Below are 18,043 nucleotides of genomic sequence, written 5' to 3'. Positions count from 1 at the left end.
TCTGCCGTCCTTACCTGACCTGGCCTATATATTACTTCAAACCCACAGCAATGTGGCTGACTCTGAAATGGCCTAACAAGCCACTCAGTTGTAACAAACCACTACAAGAAACAATAACAAGAATAAAACCAGACGGACCACCCGGCATCAACCTCGACTTCGGACATGACGACGACACACCCGGTCCAGTCGACCCTGCAAATTACTCCTCACTAGCCTCTGGGGACATGCCAAAGTTGGGAGTACTGTCCCAGAGACTAGTCAAGCAACAACCTGACAGTCATATTCACAAAATCATACCTTTCAACCAATGACTCAGACACCATCACCATCCCTGGGTATGACCTCTCCCACCAGCAGGATACCAGAGGCAGCGACTACAGTTGGGAGGGAGTGGCCCCAGAGTCCTCAACATTGACTCCGGACCCTATGAACGCTCATGGCTTCAAGTCAAGCATAGGCAAAGAAATCACCTACCGTCCTCCTTTAGCTGATGAATCGGTACTCCTCCATGTTGAACACCACTTGGAAGAAGTACTGAAGATTGCAAGGGCACAGAATGTACTCTGGGTGGGGGACTTCAATGTCCATCACCAAGAGTGGCTCGGTACTGGCTGAGTCCTGAAGGACATAGCTGCCAGACTGGGCCTGCAGCAGGTGGTGAGAGAACTAACACATGGTAAAAATCTATTTGACCTCGTCCTTACCAATCTACCTGTCGCAGATGTATCGGTCATTGACAATATTCGTAGCAATGACCACCACACAGTCCTTATGGAAATGAAATCCCGTCTTCACAGTGAGTACACCTTCCATCCTGTTTGTGTTACTCCCACTGTGCTAAATGGGATAGATTCAGAACACATCTAGCAGCTCAAAACTGGGCATCCATGAGACACTGTGGGCCATCCATGAGACACTTGCATTCCACCACAAATGTAACCTCATGGCCCGGCATATCCTTCACTCTACCATTACCACCAAGCCAAGCGACCAAGCCTGGTTCAATGAGGAGTGCAGAAGAGCATGACAGGATCAGCATCAGATGTACTGAAAAATGAGGTGCCAACCTGAGGAAGCTGCAACATAGGTCTATAAACATGCTAAACAGCAGAAGCAGCATGCTTCGGACAGAGCTAAGGGATCCTACAACCAATAGATCAGATCAAAGCTCTGCAGTCTTGCACTATTCAGTCGTGAATGATGGTGGACAATTAAAACTACTAACGGGAGGAAGAGGCTCCATAAATATCCCCATCCTCAATGAGGGCACAGCCCACCACACGAGTGCAAAAGACAAGGCTGATGAGTTTGCAACCATTTTCAGCCAGAAGTGCCGAGTGAATGAGCCATACTCCTGAGATCCCAACCATCACAGAAGCCAGTCTTCTGCCAATTTGATTCACTCCACATGATATCAAGACATGGTTGCGCGCACTGCACACAGCAAAGGCTCTTGGCTCCGACAACATCCAGGCTGTCGTGCTGAAGACTTGTGCTCCAGAACTAGCCAAGCTGTTTCAGTACAGCTACAACACCGGCATCGACTCGACAATGTGGAAAATTGCCGAGGTATGTCCTGTCCACAAAAAGGACAAATCCAATCCAGCCAATTATCACCCCAGCAGTCCACTCAATCATCAAAGTGATGAAAGGTGTCATCGACAGTGCTATTAAGTGGCACTTACTCACCAATAACCTGCTCACAAATGCTCAGTTTGGGTTCTGCCAGGAACACTCGGCTCCAGACCTCATTACTGCCTTGTTCCAAACATAGACAAAACAGCTGAATACCAGAGGTGAGTTAAGAGTGACTGCCTTTGACATCAAGCCAGCATTTAAACAAGTATGGTGTTATGTATTTAACTCCTTGTAACCTGTATGACACCTGACCACCAGAGAGCCCACCGGTTGGAGTCCCAAGGGATCCCAGCATCCCTTGGGAGCACGGTATATACCCACGAGGTACCTGCACTCAGGAGCCTTATTAAAGGAGCTAAGGTCACACTTGCTCATTGTACACAGTACTCAGTTTCATCCTTTATTATGAGCGTACCAATTGGCGACAAGGCAACGAACCTTGCGAAAATGCAAAGAACAGTCGGTATCCTGGAGAAGTTCTCAGAAGGGGACGATTGGGAGGCCTTCGTGGAGAGACTCGTTCAATACTTCGTGGCCAACGAAAAGGAAGGGGACGAGAACGCTACCAAATGAAGGGCGATCCTCCTAACTGTTTGTGGGGCAACAACCTATGGCCTCATGAAGAATCTCCTGGCTCCAGCAAAACCAACAGAGAAATCCTACGAAGAATTGTGTACGCTGGTTCGGGAGCACCTAAATCCTAAGGAATGTGTTTTGATGGTGAGAGATCGGTCCTACACGTGCCAACGATCGGAGGGCTAGGAAGTGGCGAGCTATGTCGCCGAACTAAGGCGCCTCGCAGGACATTGAGTGTTTGAGGGATTCCTAGAACAAATGCTCAGAGACTTTCTTGTACTGGGCATTGGACATGAGACAATCCTTCGCAAACTGTTGGCTGTAGAAACTCCGAATCTAAGTAAAGCCATAACAATAGCCCAGGCATTTATGTCCATCAGCAACACCACCAAACAGATTTTGCAGAGTAAATAAGTTTCGGCCAGTATTTTGCATAAAGTAACGTCGGTTTCGAGCAGAAATGTACATGGCAGAATGTACACGCTGGCTGCTGCTGCCCGACCTCAGTTGACCCAGAGTCCGCCATCAATCATTAATGCGAGGCAGTTAACACCTTGTTGGCGTCGTGGAGGTGATCATCGGCCCCATCAATGCTGCTTCAAGCACTATGCGTGCAACGGTTGCAGAACAATGGGACACCTCCAGCGAATGTGCAGACGAGCTACAAACACTGCAAACCACCATGTTGCAGAAGAAGATCGATTTACTGTGGATCAGACTGAATTGGAGACTCGTACTGAGGAGGCAGGAGTGTACGGGGTACACACATTCACTACGAAATGTCCCCCAATAATGTTGAAAGTTGAACTGAACGGTATTCCAGTATCTATGTAACTGGACACTGGTGCAAGTCAGTCCGTAATGAGTAAAAAAGGCCTTCGACAGGCTATGGGGCAAAAAGGCACACAGGCCCAAGCTCAGCCCCATTCACACAAAACTAAGGACTTACACCAAGGAACTAATCCCTGTAATCGGCAGTGCAGAAGTCAAAGTCTCCTAGGATGGAGCCGTACATGAACTCCCACTGTGGATTGTGCCAGAGAATGGCCCCACGTTGTTTGGCAGAAGTTGGCTGGGAAAAATCTGCTGGAACTGGGACGACATAGCGCTTTCGTCTGTCGACGATGCCTCATGTGCCCACGTTCTGAGCAAGTTCCCTTCGTTGTTCAAGCCAGGCATTGGAAGCTTCTCGGGGGCGAAAGTGCAGATCCATTTGGTTCCCAGTACGCGACCCATCCACCACAAGGCATGATGCATGAAAAAGTGGAAATTGAGCTGGACAGGCTGCAGCGAGAAGGCATCATCGCGCTGGTGAAATTCAACCACTGGGCTAGTCCGATTGTCCCAGTACTTAAAGTGGATGGCATGGTTAGAATTTGTGGGGACTATAAAGTAACGATTAAACGTTTTTCGCGACAGGACCAGTACCCGCTACCCAAGGCAGACGACCTATTTGCGACCCTGGCTGCAGGGAAGACGTTCACCAAGCTGGACCTGACCTCGGCCTACATGATGCAGGAACTGGAGGAGTCTTCGAAAGGCTTCACCTGCATCAACACGCACAAAGGTCTGTTCATCATACAGATGATGAACCCCACCGCAATGATGCAGAGAACAGTGGGCATCCTGGAGAAATTTTCGGAGGGAGATAATTGGGAAACCTTTGCAGAGCGACTCGACCAATACTTCGTGGACGATTCTCCTTACCGTTTGCAGGGCACCAACGTATGCCCTCATGAAAAATCTGCTTGCGCAAGCGAAACCCGCAGAGAAGTCGTATAATGATTTGTGCACACTGGTCTGGGAGCATGTAAACCCGAAGGAAAGCGTTCTGATGGCAAGGTACCGGTTCTACACGTACAAGAGATCTGAAGGCCAGGAAGTGGCGAGCTACGTCGCTGGCTTGGAGGACATTGCGAATTTGAGGGAGAAACGTACAGGGCAGGCCTCACATGTAGCTGCACATCCGCAGATGTGTGAAAACACACGCACGCATGCGCGCACACACACTGGCTGACCACAAAGCCGAAATCATCATCTCAGCCCTGCGGCAAGGCCGGCTGCCCAACAGCTCAGTGAAGAATTGACCAACTCACCCACACCCGCATTTGTACCGAGACGATCGACAAGGGAGCGAAAAGCCCCACATCATCTCCCCTTGTAAATATGTGTACTGTTGACTTCATGGGGGACTGATGTTATGTATTTAACCCCTTGTAACTTGTATGATGCCTGACCACCAGAGGGTCCACCTGTTGGGAGTCCCAAGGGATCCCAGCATCCCTTGGGAGTATGGTATATAAGCAGGCCACCCATGAGGTACCTGCAATCTGGAGTTTTATTAAAAGGAGCTAAGGTCACACTTGTTCATTGTACATAGTACTCAGTTTCATCCTTTATTATGAGTGTACCATATGGCATCAAGAAACCCTAGTAAAATTGAAGTCAATGGGGATCAGAGGGAAAACTCTCCACTGGCTGGAGTCATACCTAACACAAAGGAAGATGGTAATGGTTGTTGGAGGTCAATCATCACAGCCCCAGGACATCGCTGCAGGTGTTCTTCAGGGCAGTATCCTATGCTCAACTATCTTCAGCTGCTTCATCAATTACCTTCTTTCCATCATAAGATCAGAAGTGGGGAAGTTCACTGATGACTGCAGTGTTCAGTTCCAATCACAACTCCTCAGATAATGAAGCCGTCCAGGTCCACATGCAACAAGACCTGGATGACATTCAGGTTTGGGCTGATAGTGGCAAGTAACAAATGCGCCACACAAGTGCCAGGCAATGACCATCTCCAACAAGCGAGTCTAACCATTGCCCCTTGACGTTCAATGCATTACCAATCACTGAATCCCCCATCAACATCCTGGGAGTCCCCACTGATCTGAAACTTAACTGGGCCAGCCACATAAATATTGTAGCTACAAGAGCAGGTCAGAGGCTGGATATTCTGTCTCACCTCCTGACTCTCCAAAGTCTTTCCACCATCTATAAGGCACGTCAGGAGTGTGATGGAATACTCTCCACGTGCCTGGATGAATGCAGCTCCAACAACACTCAAGAAGCTCAACACCATCCAATGCAAAGCAGGCCTCTTGATTGGCAGCCCATCCACCACCTTAAACGTTCACTCCCTCCACCACCGGCGTACCATGGCTGCAAGTGTGTACCATCTACAAGATGCACTGCAGGAACTCTCCAAGGCTTCTTCAACAGCATCTCCCAAACCACGACCTCTACCGCCGAGAAGGACAAAGGCAGCAGGCGCATGGGAGCATGGGAACACCATCACCTTCAAGTCACACATCATAATGACAAAATATATCGCCGTTCCTTCATCGTCGCTAGGCCAAAATTCTGGAACTCCCTCCCCAACAGCGCTCTGGGAGTACCTTCACCACATGGACTTCAACGGTTCAAGGCAGTGGCTCACCACCACCTTCTCAAGGGCAATTAGGGATGGGAACTAAAGGTTGGCTTTGCCAGCAATGCCCACATCCCAGGAACGAATAATTTTTTTTTAAATTGGTGAAAGAAGCAATAAAGTAACTTTTAAACAAACTTTTTATGGCCTGAAGAAATAATGGTAAAAGCCACTCAATATTTCACAGCAGTAATATGTACCATCATAAAGCCGTAGGTGATTGGGGCAGGGAATAAGGTCACAAATTTCTTCATCAAATAATATACAGACTTATTTTTTAGTAGTCAGCTTTCCACAATTACAATAATTAGTCCTTCAGTGTAGAAATCATCATTGATCAAGTACATGAAACATAAAAGACTGTGCTTGCCAAGAGCTTCAAAAAAGTCAACTAAATTGAAGCTCTTGACTGAGCTTGTGATAATCTTTACTCCATTAAAAATTACCTGTTGTAAATTAAATTCAAGTTCACTTTTTGAGTTCAAAGGATCTGGGTTTAGAAACTGTAGGAGCCTGTAAAACAATTGTATAAATGCTTATAATGGGCATATTTAATGAACAATGCATATCTATTTTATATAAAACTCATATCTTACCCCCATTAAATCTTAATGCATGCGGGTGACAAAATGAACAAAGTAGTTAGCATGAATATTCCGAGGCTACTTTTATAAATATTTCTTATATACAATTTACTTTTACATCACAAATAAAGGATGCAGGGAATAGACATTAGAACCAATGTACACAATATTTTAGCAGTTACATTTTTTCGTGGAGCAGTGACAGCTCCTGAAAAGGGCATATTGCCCCTTCTTTCACCAATTTATTTCCTTGCTTTCCAAAGGGTAAGGACTCATTGCTGGGTTTGAGTTCCATTCTTGTTGGTCACCCTCCATTACCTTGTCAGAGTGGCCATCATTTATGCATATATCTTGACAGTGTTGTCAGGCTACTTAAACACACCACAAACAATTATGATCCTCTCCCAACATCAACACATGGCACATCCAACAGGGACTGCAGTATGGCTTGCAGGAGCAGGAACCCCAGCCAATTTTTCACTCCCTAACTCCATGACACTGAAGTCAACTATAGCAGCCTTCCTGCTGCCCCAGTGTACTTGGCACGGAGCTGGGAGTTTCCTGTTCATAGCTCAGCTATTCAATGGACAAACAAAAGCAGATAGCAAATTTTAAAAGATGATGAACTATACTTTTTAGTAGTAAAACCTTAACCAAAATTAAGTGTATACTATGTATTAACCCTGGAAAACAGTTTATTTTATTGCACAAAGATGGATTTTCAACTGAATTACATTACTGTGATAAATTACAATAATACATAACTTATAGAAGCTGGTAGATCATCACGTGTTTGCATTACTGTGGAGGAGTTCCTGTCCTTTCTTATTTCATCATAGAGGCAAAACCTAAGTTAAAAAGAAATGTTATTTATTTCTGTTCAGTGGGGGTGGGGGTGGGAGGTGAACAATACTTGGCAGCAGATTCACCTAAATTCATACCTCAATAACTGGAAATGAAAACAAAATTAGGAGGATGGTGAAGAGAATAGTGAACAACTTCAAGCAGACAGACGGGTTGCAGATTGGTACTGGATGAAATTTAAATGAAGAAATGTGAAGCAATACATTTTGGGTGAAAAATTAGAAGGGGGAAATATGCATTAAATTGTAAAACTTTAAAAGAGCAGAGACTTGTGGATTCAGATGCATAAGTATTTAAAAGAGGAGGAAACAATTTGATAAAGTTGTTAAAAAACATGGGACTTTGTAAGGTTTTATAAAAAAGATCACAGAGTACAAAGCAAAGATGTAATGCTCAACCTGTACAAGTCATTGATTAAGCTGCAGGTAAAATTCAGTTTCCTGTTTGGGATGCCCTAGTTGAGGAAAGGTGGAGAGGGTGCAAGAGAGATTTACCAAGATGATGCCAGAGATGAGAAACTTCAGTAATGAGGGGAAACTAGTGAAACTGGGGCTCTTTCCACTGGAACTGAGAAGACTAACAGGAGATTTGGTTGTGTTCAAAATTATGAGGGGTTTTGAAAAGGTAATTAGCGAAAAACTATTTTAACTTGTCATTGAGAATTCTCAACTTGAGGGCTTAAATGCAAGATCCGTACTAAATGAACAATGGGCAAGGTTAGGAGAATTCTTCTTAATGCCAAAAGTTATTGCGCTGCCAGGAACAGTGAAGGAACTAAAATCAATAATAACTTTGAATACCTGACCAAGAAAAATTTTAAACGCTGTGGAAATTTTAAATACATTTTCAAAATTCAACACGATTAAGTTTTTTAAAAAAAGGATGGCGAAACATCTCGTGCGTAGCTTTGCTTTATACACATCTGACATTTATAAAGCACTAGTGAATTTCCCATGTACATCTGAGGATGAGATTTTAAAGATAGGAGGTTATTAAGTCAATTTTATTTATTAAGGGCCAGTACTGGAAATGAAACAGATAGATATTAAGTTATTAGAGCAATTAAGATATTTAGAGCAATTTGTTAAAAGAGGAGAAGGCATTTTATTTACACTTATTTTAAGATTGGTGGGAAAAGACTTTTAGCTTTATATTTGAAGATTGGGGCATTCTAATAGCGGACATCTGCGAAGAGAGACAGATGCGTAAAGAAAAGCATATATATTGTACACACACACAGGCAGAACATGGGGGTGCGGGGCGGTGTGGAAGAGAGTGGGCGTGGGCAAAGAGAAAGGATCTAGTCAGGGCCACAGTTGTGGATAGGCATCCTGTGGGGAATAGAAGCCAAATTGTGTCAGAAAAGTAATGGGTGGCATTGTGGTACATAGCACCACCTAGGTTTTGAAGGTCTTAAATAGGCAAGTATAATGTTAGCTTACATCTAAAAAACAACACCAGAGGCATGATATAATCACTACACATGAAGAAACCTAAAAACCTTTAATACATTATATTACATCTAACCAATTTCTCATGGCATTACTCATAGCAAGTTGGAAGGAATATTCTTTTATAAATGCAGAATTAGTATGTCATGCATCATGTATTATTTGTCTGCTCAAGTGCACCTATATGCAACTTGGCTATATTTGTGGACCTGGCTCAGCTCAATTAGAGGTTGGTTACTCTTAGCAGATCCTAAGGTTAAAGGTTAAAATTGCCTTTAATATATATTAAGATGTGACTTATACATATCGCACACACATGGCGAAAACCAAATATGATGGCTTCCATATTCCCAATGTTCAGTTGGAGAAGATTTTTACTCATCCACAGCTTAATGTCATGGGATCGAGGGAAGGGGTGAAGAGATGGAGGTGGGTGTCATCAGCATACATATAGTAGCTGACAACAGAGCTTACTGTGAGCAATTCAATGGAATATTTGCTATTATAATAAAACTTTGCATATGCGTGAATTTCCACTACAAATCTGTCACACTTGAATAAAGAACAAGAGCCCTATCAGTTAGACTTTATAACAATAAAGCACACACCTACACTTAGAAACAGAATAATACACAATGGCCCCAAGTTTCCACATGATTTGCTCCTGATTTTTAGGAGCAACTGGTGGAGAACGGAGTATCTTAGAAATCGCAATTCTCCACATTTAAGTTTTCTGCAGTTCTAGTCAGGTAGAACAGTTTCACTTTTGAACAGAATTTTTTTTTCAAAAGGGGGCATGTCCAGCCACTGACGCCAGATTTGAAAGTTTCCACAGTGAAAACGTACTCCAAACTAACTTAGAATGGAGCAAGAGAAGATTTTTGTAGGCTTGAAAAAACCTTGTCTACACATTAAAAAAATCAGGCGCAGGTTACAAATTAGGCGTCGGGAACGAGGAGGGGGGGGGGGGGGGAGGGAAGTCATTACATTCTACAATAAATCCTTAGTTATACTTACACAAATAAATCCAACCTGAATAAAAATTTATAAGCAAAGAAAAGATTAAATAAATCATGTTCCTACCTGTGTGAAAGTGCTTCAGCGACCGACGGCAGGGGGAGGCAGGGAGAAGGCTGCAGGAAGCCTCATTACTTGAGGCAGCCGTTTGCCGTCGGGCCCGACGGACTGCAGGGGGAGAAAGCTGCAAGAAGCCTCAGTGCTGATCATGGAAGGGCAATGTGGTTTTATTAAAAAATGTTAAAAATTGAACAGCTACAAAGAATTTGAATAGGCTCAAACAAGTGCATGTGTCCAGTTTATCACAGTCTATCTTTAATTACAGAATGCACTCCGTCACCCTCACACACAGGAATATCAAGAAAATTAAAATACAAGCCTTTGCAAGGGTTCAATATACAAATTTTCACTTTTTCTGCAGCACTTTTTAAAATGGCCGAGTGCCAATGTTTACTTCAGACTACGCGTGCGCGAACGCTCCAACACGCACGCACAGCGTTGCCGGCACGAAAAAAACTCATTTAAATTGTACCCGCCCCCTCCTACTTACAAAATCGGCGCGAGTGGTAGGCTCCGCGCCAAGTAGACATCGAGCTGCAAAGCGCTCGAGAATAGTGTGTTTTTTTCAGGCGCCGTTTTCGGCGCGAAAAACGGGCGGCCAGCTCGGAGGGGTGCCTGTTTTGCCGCGTGTGGAAACTTGGGGCCAATGTTTTACAAAGGATAATGTCCCTGTCCTTATAAAACAATACATCTTGTTTTTCCATGAGCAGTACCATAGGATGCATAATATAAATTTTCATGGAGCATATAACTGTTATGCAATTATCCTCATTAGCAAAAGAAAGCTGAATTGAAATATACATACACATACCTTGTTTTCTTGTAATCGTATTCTTTTTCCAAAGGGCAAAGGGAAAAAGTTCTGAGTGGCTCTATTGAACTTCTGCTTTTTGCATTTTCACAGAATCTGCTTTCTTGGGATTGAAGACATTGAGCAATTGGTTCTTGACCAGCAGAACCTACATAAACAGTTAGGAAGTCCAAATATATTTAACTCACAATAAGAAACAAGGTAAACTTACTATGGAACTCCAAAATAACAGGAGGGCGAGTTCCCAATGATTTCCTTGGTGCGTTTCTTCATATAAATTACAACAAGCTAAATCCACAGCTATTTCAGACAGTGCAGTCACTTAAATGATTTAAACTATAGGTTTTTGAGAGTGTCCTAATGGAAACAGCGTGCCCCCAGTTTCGAGTATACATCCATGGTACCAGTTAAGAAGTGTTCGCCAGATAGAAAAAGGTAACTTGTCTTGTGACAGTGCCAGTGGGAAAAAGCCTGGAAGAGACACTAAATATTAAAAAAAGGAAAATATAAGCCGATCACTGAGGAAAGCAGGTAGACATAAATCCATGCCTCATACTAGTCCATCTACGAGATGTCAGGCGACATACCACACCAGTTGCCAAGGACCTGGTATTGCAAGTGGGCAATGTAATGTTAAAGTGGTAAGCATTAACAATTAAGTGCACATAAGAAGTGACCAGGGAAAAAAGTTTGATGACAGAAGTGAAGCTGCATAACCTGCATAATTAGAATGTAGTTTTAAAACAAGTAGTGACTTCAAGCAAAAAGACATTTAGAAATTTCTTACAATTGATGAAATCTAACAATTTAAAAAATATTTTAAAACTTCTGGAATGGAGACAGAAGGTATGAAAAACAAGAAAATAATACAACTGTGAAGAGACAGATCTCACCTTGGTTTAATATTGTAAATGCAGTCCCTTGCACAATTTCAGACCAAAGAGCTAAAGATGCATGGCCAACAGTCTTAGCTGGTGCTACATTCTTCAGGCAAGGTACTGAAGAGACTAATGATGAATTTTGCTTTTTTGGTGAAATGTAACATGCAAATAATTTTGCGACTAGATCATCATTAAGACACACCTACAAAAAAAAAGGAAACATTTTTAACATCTTATCTGAAAAAAAACTTGAATTTCAAAAAAAATCCAGCTCATAAATTTAGATTACAATCATTGCAAAAGGCATGAAAAATACATCTGATTATACACCAAATATTGATCACGATTTTGGTCATACTTTGTTAGCATTTCCCATTCAATGTCAACTATCATGAAGCTTTTGCAACTCTCCACCACGAGAGGAACTGTGCTACCTCCATCATCCTGCTTCCCAGCTCAACCACATGGCATTGTGGTGCAACATCACCTCAGTCATATCTTTGTGGTCTGTCCTTGAAGAAAATCCAAAATCTCACTGATGTTTGAAATTATATTATCTGTGTGCTAAAATGCAATTTTTTTTAAAAAAAAGGAGTGTCAAATTCAGGGAGATGCTATGATGCAACATGCTGAGGTGCAGAGGGACCTGGGGGTCCTTGTGCATGAATCCCCAAAAGTTAGTTTGCAGGTGCAGCAGGTAATCAGGAAGGCAAATGGAATGTTGGCCTTCATTGCGAGGGGGATGGAGTACAAAAGCAGGGAGGTGCTGCTGCAACTGTATAGGGTATTGGTAAGGCTGCACCTGGAGTACTGCGCGCAGTTTTGGTCACCTTACTTAAGGATATACTGGCTTTGGAGGAGGTACAGAGACGATTCACTAGGCTGATTCCGGAGAAGAGGGAGTTACCTTATGATGATAGATTGAGTAGACTGGGTCTTTACTCCTTGGAGTTCAGAAGGATGAGTGTGATCTTATAGAAACATTTAAAATCATGAAAGGGATAGACAAGATAGAGGCAGAGAGGTTGTTTCCACTGGTAGGGGAGACTAGAACTAGGGGGCACAACCTCAAAATACGGAGGAGCCAATTTAAAACCGAGTTGAGAAGGAATTTCTTCTCCCAGAGGGTTGTGAATCTGTGGAATTCTCTGCCCAAGGAAGCAGTTGAGGCTAGCTCATTGAATATATTCAAGTCACAGATAGATAGATTTTTAACCAATAGGGAATTAAGGGTTACGGGGAGAGGGCAGGTAAGTGGAGCTGAGTCCACGGCCAGATCAGCCGTGATCTTATTGAATGACGGAGCAGGCTCGAGGGGCTAGATGGCCTACTCCTGTTCTTATGCGCATTAAAAGGTTTGTATTTATATAATGCCTTTCACGACCACTGGACGTCCCAAATGCTTTACAGCCAATTAAGTACTTTTAGAAATGTAGTCACTGTTGTAATGTTGGAAACATGGCAGCCAATTTGTGCACAGCAAACTCCTACAAAGAGCAATTTGATAATGACCAGATAATCTTTTTTTTAGTGTTCATGGGATGTGGGTGTCGCTGGCAAGGCCAGCATTTATTGCCCATTCCTAATTGGTCTTAAGAAGGTGGTGGTGAGCTATCTTCTTGAACCGCTGCCGTCTTTGTGGTGAAGGTACTCCCGCATACTGTTAGGGAGGGAGTTCCAAGATGTTGACCCATCCGATATATTTCCAAGTCAGAATGGTGTGTGACTTGGGAGGGGAACGTGGAGGCGGTGGTGTTCCCATGCGCCTGCTGCCCTGGTCCTTCTAGGTGGTAGAGGTCGCAGGTTTGGGAGATACTGCCGAAAAAGCCTTGGCGAGTTGCTGCAGTGCATCTTGTAGATGGTACACACTACAGCCACGGTACGCTGGTGGTGGAGGGAGGAAATGTTTAAGGTGGTGGATGGGGTGCCAATCAAGTGGATGGTGTTGAGCTTGAGTGTTGTTGGAGCTGCACTCATCTAGACAAGTGGAGAGTATTCCATCACACTCCTGACTTATGCCTTGCAGATGGTGGAAAGGCTTTGGGGAATCAGGAGGTGAAACACTCGCCACAGCAAACCCAGCCTCTGACCTGCTCGTTGCCACAGTATGGGGGTTAAGTTTCGGGCCGCGCCTAAAACGGCACAGCCCCGACCTGGACGCCCATTTTTCGTGCCTAAAAGTGCGACAGAAAAATACCTCTTAATTCTCCGGCTCCTTGTTGGTCCCTGGGAGCTCGGTGCGGTGCGCGCACAGCAGCAGGGGGGCGGAGCCAGAGTCGCGCCAATTCTGCAAGTGGAGGGGGCGGGGTTAAGTTAAATGAGGCAACGTCGTGCCGGTAGCCCTGCGCATGCGCGTTGGAGCGCGCGCGCAGTAGCTCAGAAACATTGGCACTCGGCCATTTTTAAAGGGACTTAAAGAAAAGTGTTGATTTGTCTCGCGGACCCCTGGAAAGGCTTGGGATTGAATTTTGGTGATTTTTGTGTGTCTGGAGGAGTGCTTTTAGCAGCCCTGTTGAATAAATCACTTGATGTTGACAATGCAGCACTCATTCTGCAAATTTAAGTTTCAAACTGGCTATCTGGCTGCCTCTCCCTGGCCGAATGGCCTCAGTCTCCCTCGCAGCTCGAAGGCTGCTTGCTGTGTCTGCGGCCGATGTCAGCCACTGCCGCCGCCCCTATCCCGTGGCCGAATGGCCTCAGCTTCCCTCGCAGCTCGAAGGCTGCTTGCTTGCTGTGTCTTCGGCTGCCGTCGAGCCACTGTCGCCGCCCCGGTCTCCTACATGGAAGGAAGGCCTGCCTGAAGCACCGCAGCTCGAAGGCTGCTTGCTGCCGTTGTTGTTGGGCTGCCGTCGAGTCACTGATGCCGCTCGTGTCTCCAACATGGAAGGCCTGCCTGAAGCACCACAACTCAAAGACTGCTGCTGCTTCACACAGGTAGGAATATTCAATATTTTGTCTTTGCTTTGTTTATAATTTTTTTGTCAGGATGGCTCTTTATTTGTATAAGACTGTTGAATGCTTGTAGAATTTAATTACTCCCTTTCCCCCAGCACCCCCCTCGTTCCCTACGCCTGATTTGTAACCTACGCCTGATTTGTAAAGTGTAGGCAAGGTTTTTCTGAGCGCACAAAAATTTACACTTACTCCATTCTAAGTTAGTTTGGAGTAGGGGCGGTGGTTTGACTCTCGCTTGTCAGAGATAATCAGTGCCTGGCACTTGTGTGGTGCGAATGTTACTTGCTACTTACCAGCCCAAGCCTGAATGTCATCCAGGTCTTGCTGTAAGCAGGCATTATTTGAGGAGTTGCAAATGACACTGAACATTGTGCAGTCATCAGCAAACATCCCTACTTCTGACCTTATGATGGAGGAAAGGTCTTTGACGAAGCAGCTGAAGATGGTTGGGCCTAGGACACGGCCCCAAGGAACTCCTGCAGCTATGTCCTGGGGCTGGGATGATTGACCTCCAACCACCACAACCATTTTAGTGATGCTGATTGAGGGATAAATATTGGCCAGGACACTGGGGATAACTCCCTTGCTCATCTTTGAAATAGTGCCATGGGTTCTTTTATGGCACCTGAAAGAGCAGACAAGGGCCCCGAGTTTAACATCTCATCCAAAAGACTGCACTTACGACAGCGTAGCACTCTCTCAGTACTGCACTGGACTGTCAGCCTAGATTGTTATGCTCAAGTGGAGTGGGACTTGAACCCTACTAATTCTAATAAATTAATTAGTGGTGAAGAGTTGCGAATGCTTCATGATAGTTGACAGTGAATGGGAAGTGCTGACAAAGTATGACCAAAATCTTGACAACCGAAAGGTTTGTGGACAGGAAATGCATGGCCTATTCATTAATTCTAAAGCAATGATTTAATGGTTATGTATTGTATAAATGCAAAAAATGATGAGTCAAACCATTACTTACTTTGTGTTTTTTTTGTTTTTATTTTGTGCCATATCTTGGACTCAGCAAGCACACTTGGATCATTGTAAACCGAGTTTACATGAGGAGTAAAGCTCCTATTTTGCCACAATAATGTGCTTTCACAGCAACTGGAGAACACGTTCATAATATACCAGAGTGACATTATTCACCCTGCTGCCACATATCAAATCGTGGACAGTTTTATGCTGTGGTCATTAAGTCCTAGACTAAGGCAGCTGAATTTTAGGACCCTTACATCTGGCTGAGAAGAGATATACATGTCAAGAGTCTAGGCTGTCCCAGAAATAAGTCAAGTTTTCCAATTCAGTAAAACATTGTACCCCAAATTAAATTAATTTTGTGACTTTACCTCCCCAATCCCAATGGATTAAGGAGAGTGAAAATACTATTTTTTAAAGTCTATTTTCTGTTCAAGGTCTACTTGAAACCCATCTAAAACAGTCTCCCCCAGTATTGAACAACCATTTTAATGAGCAAATGCAGTGATATATATGGGCTCAAGTTTCGGCTTGAGTTGCTCCTATTTTTTTGGAGCAACTAGTTTAGAATGCAGCATCTTAGAAATTGCAATTCTCGGCATTTAGTTTGCTCCAGTTCTGATGAGTTAGAATAGTTTCATTTTAGAACAGTTTTTGTTTCAAAAGGGGGTGTGTCCAGCCACTTACACCTGTTTTGCAAGTTTAGGCAGCGAAAACTTACTCCAAACTAACTTAGAATGGAGTAAGTGTAGATTGTTGTATGCTCAGAAAAACCTTGCCTACACGTTAGAAATTAGGCACAGAGAATGAGAGATGAGGATGGGGGGGGGGGGGAGAGAAGGGAAGTTTACAAGCATTAAACACTTCACTTTTACAAATAAAGAGCCATCATCAATAATAAATGATAAATCAATAAATCAACCAATACATTTTTTTTAATTCAATCAATCAATAAATAAAAAATTAAGTTTCTACTCACCTACTGCAGCATCGGGAGCCCTCCAACAGCATGCTGGGACTGCGTCCCCCCCTCCCCAGGAGATGCCGGTCGGGCAGGCCCCGCTGCCTACCAGCACGTCGGTCGGGCCCTGTCTACCAGCACGTCGGGCGGGCCCCGCCGTCTACCAGCACGTCGGGCGGGCCTTGCTGTCTACCAGCACGTCGGGCGGGCCCCGCCGCCGACGCTGAGGACTTCGGGTGAGGCCCGACCTAGCGAAATGCCGGGCGGGCAGGCCCCCGTCACCGACAAGGTAAGGGCTGTCAGGCCACTTGGCCCGGGATAGGGGCAACGTCGCTTCGGCCAGGGATAGGGTCGTCGCCCAGAGACAGGATGCGCTTGGAGAGCCAGGGGCTACTGCGCACGCTCGCGGCCTCCGCTGTGCACGCGCGCAGCTGCCGACACTGTTTTTGCCGCAGGGCTATAGCTCCGCCCACAGCAGCTGCTGCTGCGCTGCACCGAGTTGAAAATGGGCCTACAGATATCGGAGAATCGCAAGGCAAGTATTTGGTGATTTTTCAGTTCTACAAATTAGGCGGGCCTCTCCGATATGCACCGTTTTAGCGGGGGTCCGAAACTTGAGCCCAATGGCCCCAGCATTTACACCGTCCACGTTTATCCTGAACAACCACCTATATCGTGCATTTGCTATCGACATAGGCGTCAATTACAAAGGTGCCGCTTAAAACGTATTACGTGCGCTGACTATTACCGGGAATCCAAGCAGAATACTTTTTCGCCTCAGCTGTTCGCACCTTTTTAATGTAGGACTCTCATTAAGTCATGGCTCTTGGTGAACTTTCACATTATTTAAGGACAAGAGAAGAAATTGATTGCTCATTGAAAATGACTGCATAATTGGAACTGTTCATACTCTTTCAAATATGCAATGGCAGCATGGGACCACGAGAACTCCCGCAAGCCCTTCTTGCCACTTTACTGAGCTCCCCTTCTTTGCAGGGGATGACGAACGACAACTTGTTGCCTCGCATCACATTGCCAGCCACGTACTTGAGGACACAGGCCCCTATATGCTTATACACAGGCGATTACTGTTTAATTTTCTCGGTTACAGTATCCACTTGGGGCTGTAATCTCGAGAGTTATGTAATTTCAGCATTTACAGAACAAAAAAAAATTCCAAATATTATTAAAATGGAGGCAAAGCATAATTAATTGCTTGTCCATAATAATTTCCTCTAATTAGGAAATCCAACTTTTATCTGCTTTTTATTGCACGATTTGTATAAATTAATAGCTTACCTTTTCATCATTTAGAGTGAGATATAATTGAACTGCAAAGGTATCCCCAGCAACACCTTGTAATGTTGCCTCAACAATTTCAGATTCTGTTAAGACAGTAAAAAAAAGTTATACTCGGAAGTTCCCAGAAGTAGGCAACAATCATAATTTAAATCTACCCACGTTGTATAATGAACCAGAGCTGTAAAGCCCAAACTAATTTTAAAAACTACATTTACTTCCACACTCAGGCCCTTTAGCAAAATGCTGGATATTATATATTATGGACTGAGATATGGATAATTGGGACAAAGGCCATTTTGGAATAACTTTTTAAAACACCATCTGAATACAAAATTTGCTTGCATCAGGTAACCAACTACTGTATTAGAAGAAAAAGAAAAAAAACCTTACCAAGAGACATTTTTTGGAAATACTGTACTGCAGCACTATCCCATTTAATTGCTGGGCTGTAAAGTCACAAAAAAAATTCAATTTACATTTTTTATAACAAGAATGAGACTATGAGTCAAAATATAGGAAGGAGAGGAAAGGTTTT

The 18,043-nt window shown here is 44.1% G+C and overlaps 1 protein-coding gene across 6 annotated transcripts in view; it reads right to left on the bottom strand.

The window, feature by feature from the left end:
* The window catches only part of tdrd12 (tudor domain containing 12), a 212,313-nt gene that overhangs the window by 173,803 nt on the left and 20,467 nt on the right, over window positions 1-18,043 (bottom strand). For all 6 annotated transcript variants that reach the window (XR_011596358.1, XR_011596357.1, XR_011596359.1 and 3 more), the window contains exons 6-11: window positions 17,899-17,954; window positions 17,506-17,591; window positions 11,328-11,517; window positions 10,435-10,582; window positions 6,998-7,079; window positions 6,094-6,162 (exon numbers count right to left, since the gene is read on the bottom strand). Coding sequence is in view for 3 of the 6 variants with exons in the window: in XM_070898098.1 (XP_070754199.1) it covers window positions 6,094-6,162; window positions 6,998-7,079; window positions 10,435-10,582; window positions 11,328-11,517; window positions 17,506-17,591; window positions 17,899-17,954 (631 nt within the window). In the remaining 3 variants the exon portion in view is untranslated. The remainder of the gene's footprint in view (window positions 1-6,093; window positions 6,163-6,997; window positions 7,080-10,434; window positions 10,583-11,327; window positions 11,518-17,505; window positions 17,592-17,898; window positions 17,955-18,043) is intronic.

The sequence above is a fragment of the Pristiophorus japonicus genome, chromosome 13 (assembly GCF_044704955.1).
Source record: "Pristiophorus japonicus isolate sPriJap1 chromosome 13, sPriJap1.hap1, whole genome shotgun sequence".
Taxonomy (NCBI): domain Eukaryota; kingdom Metazoa; phylum Chordata; class Chondrichthyes; family Pristiophoridae; genus Pristiophorus; species Pristiophorus japonicus.
Note: the sequence above shows the minus strand (reverse complement) of the source record. Positions and strands in the feature narration are given on the sequence as shown.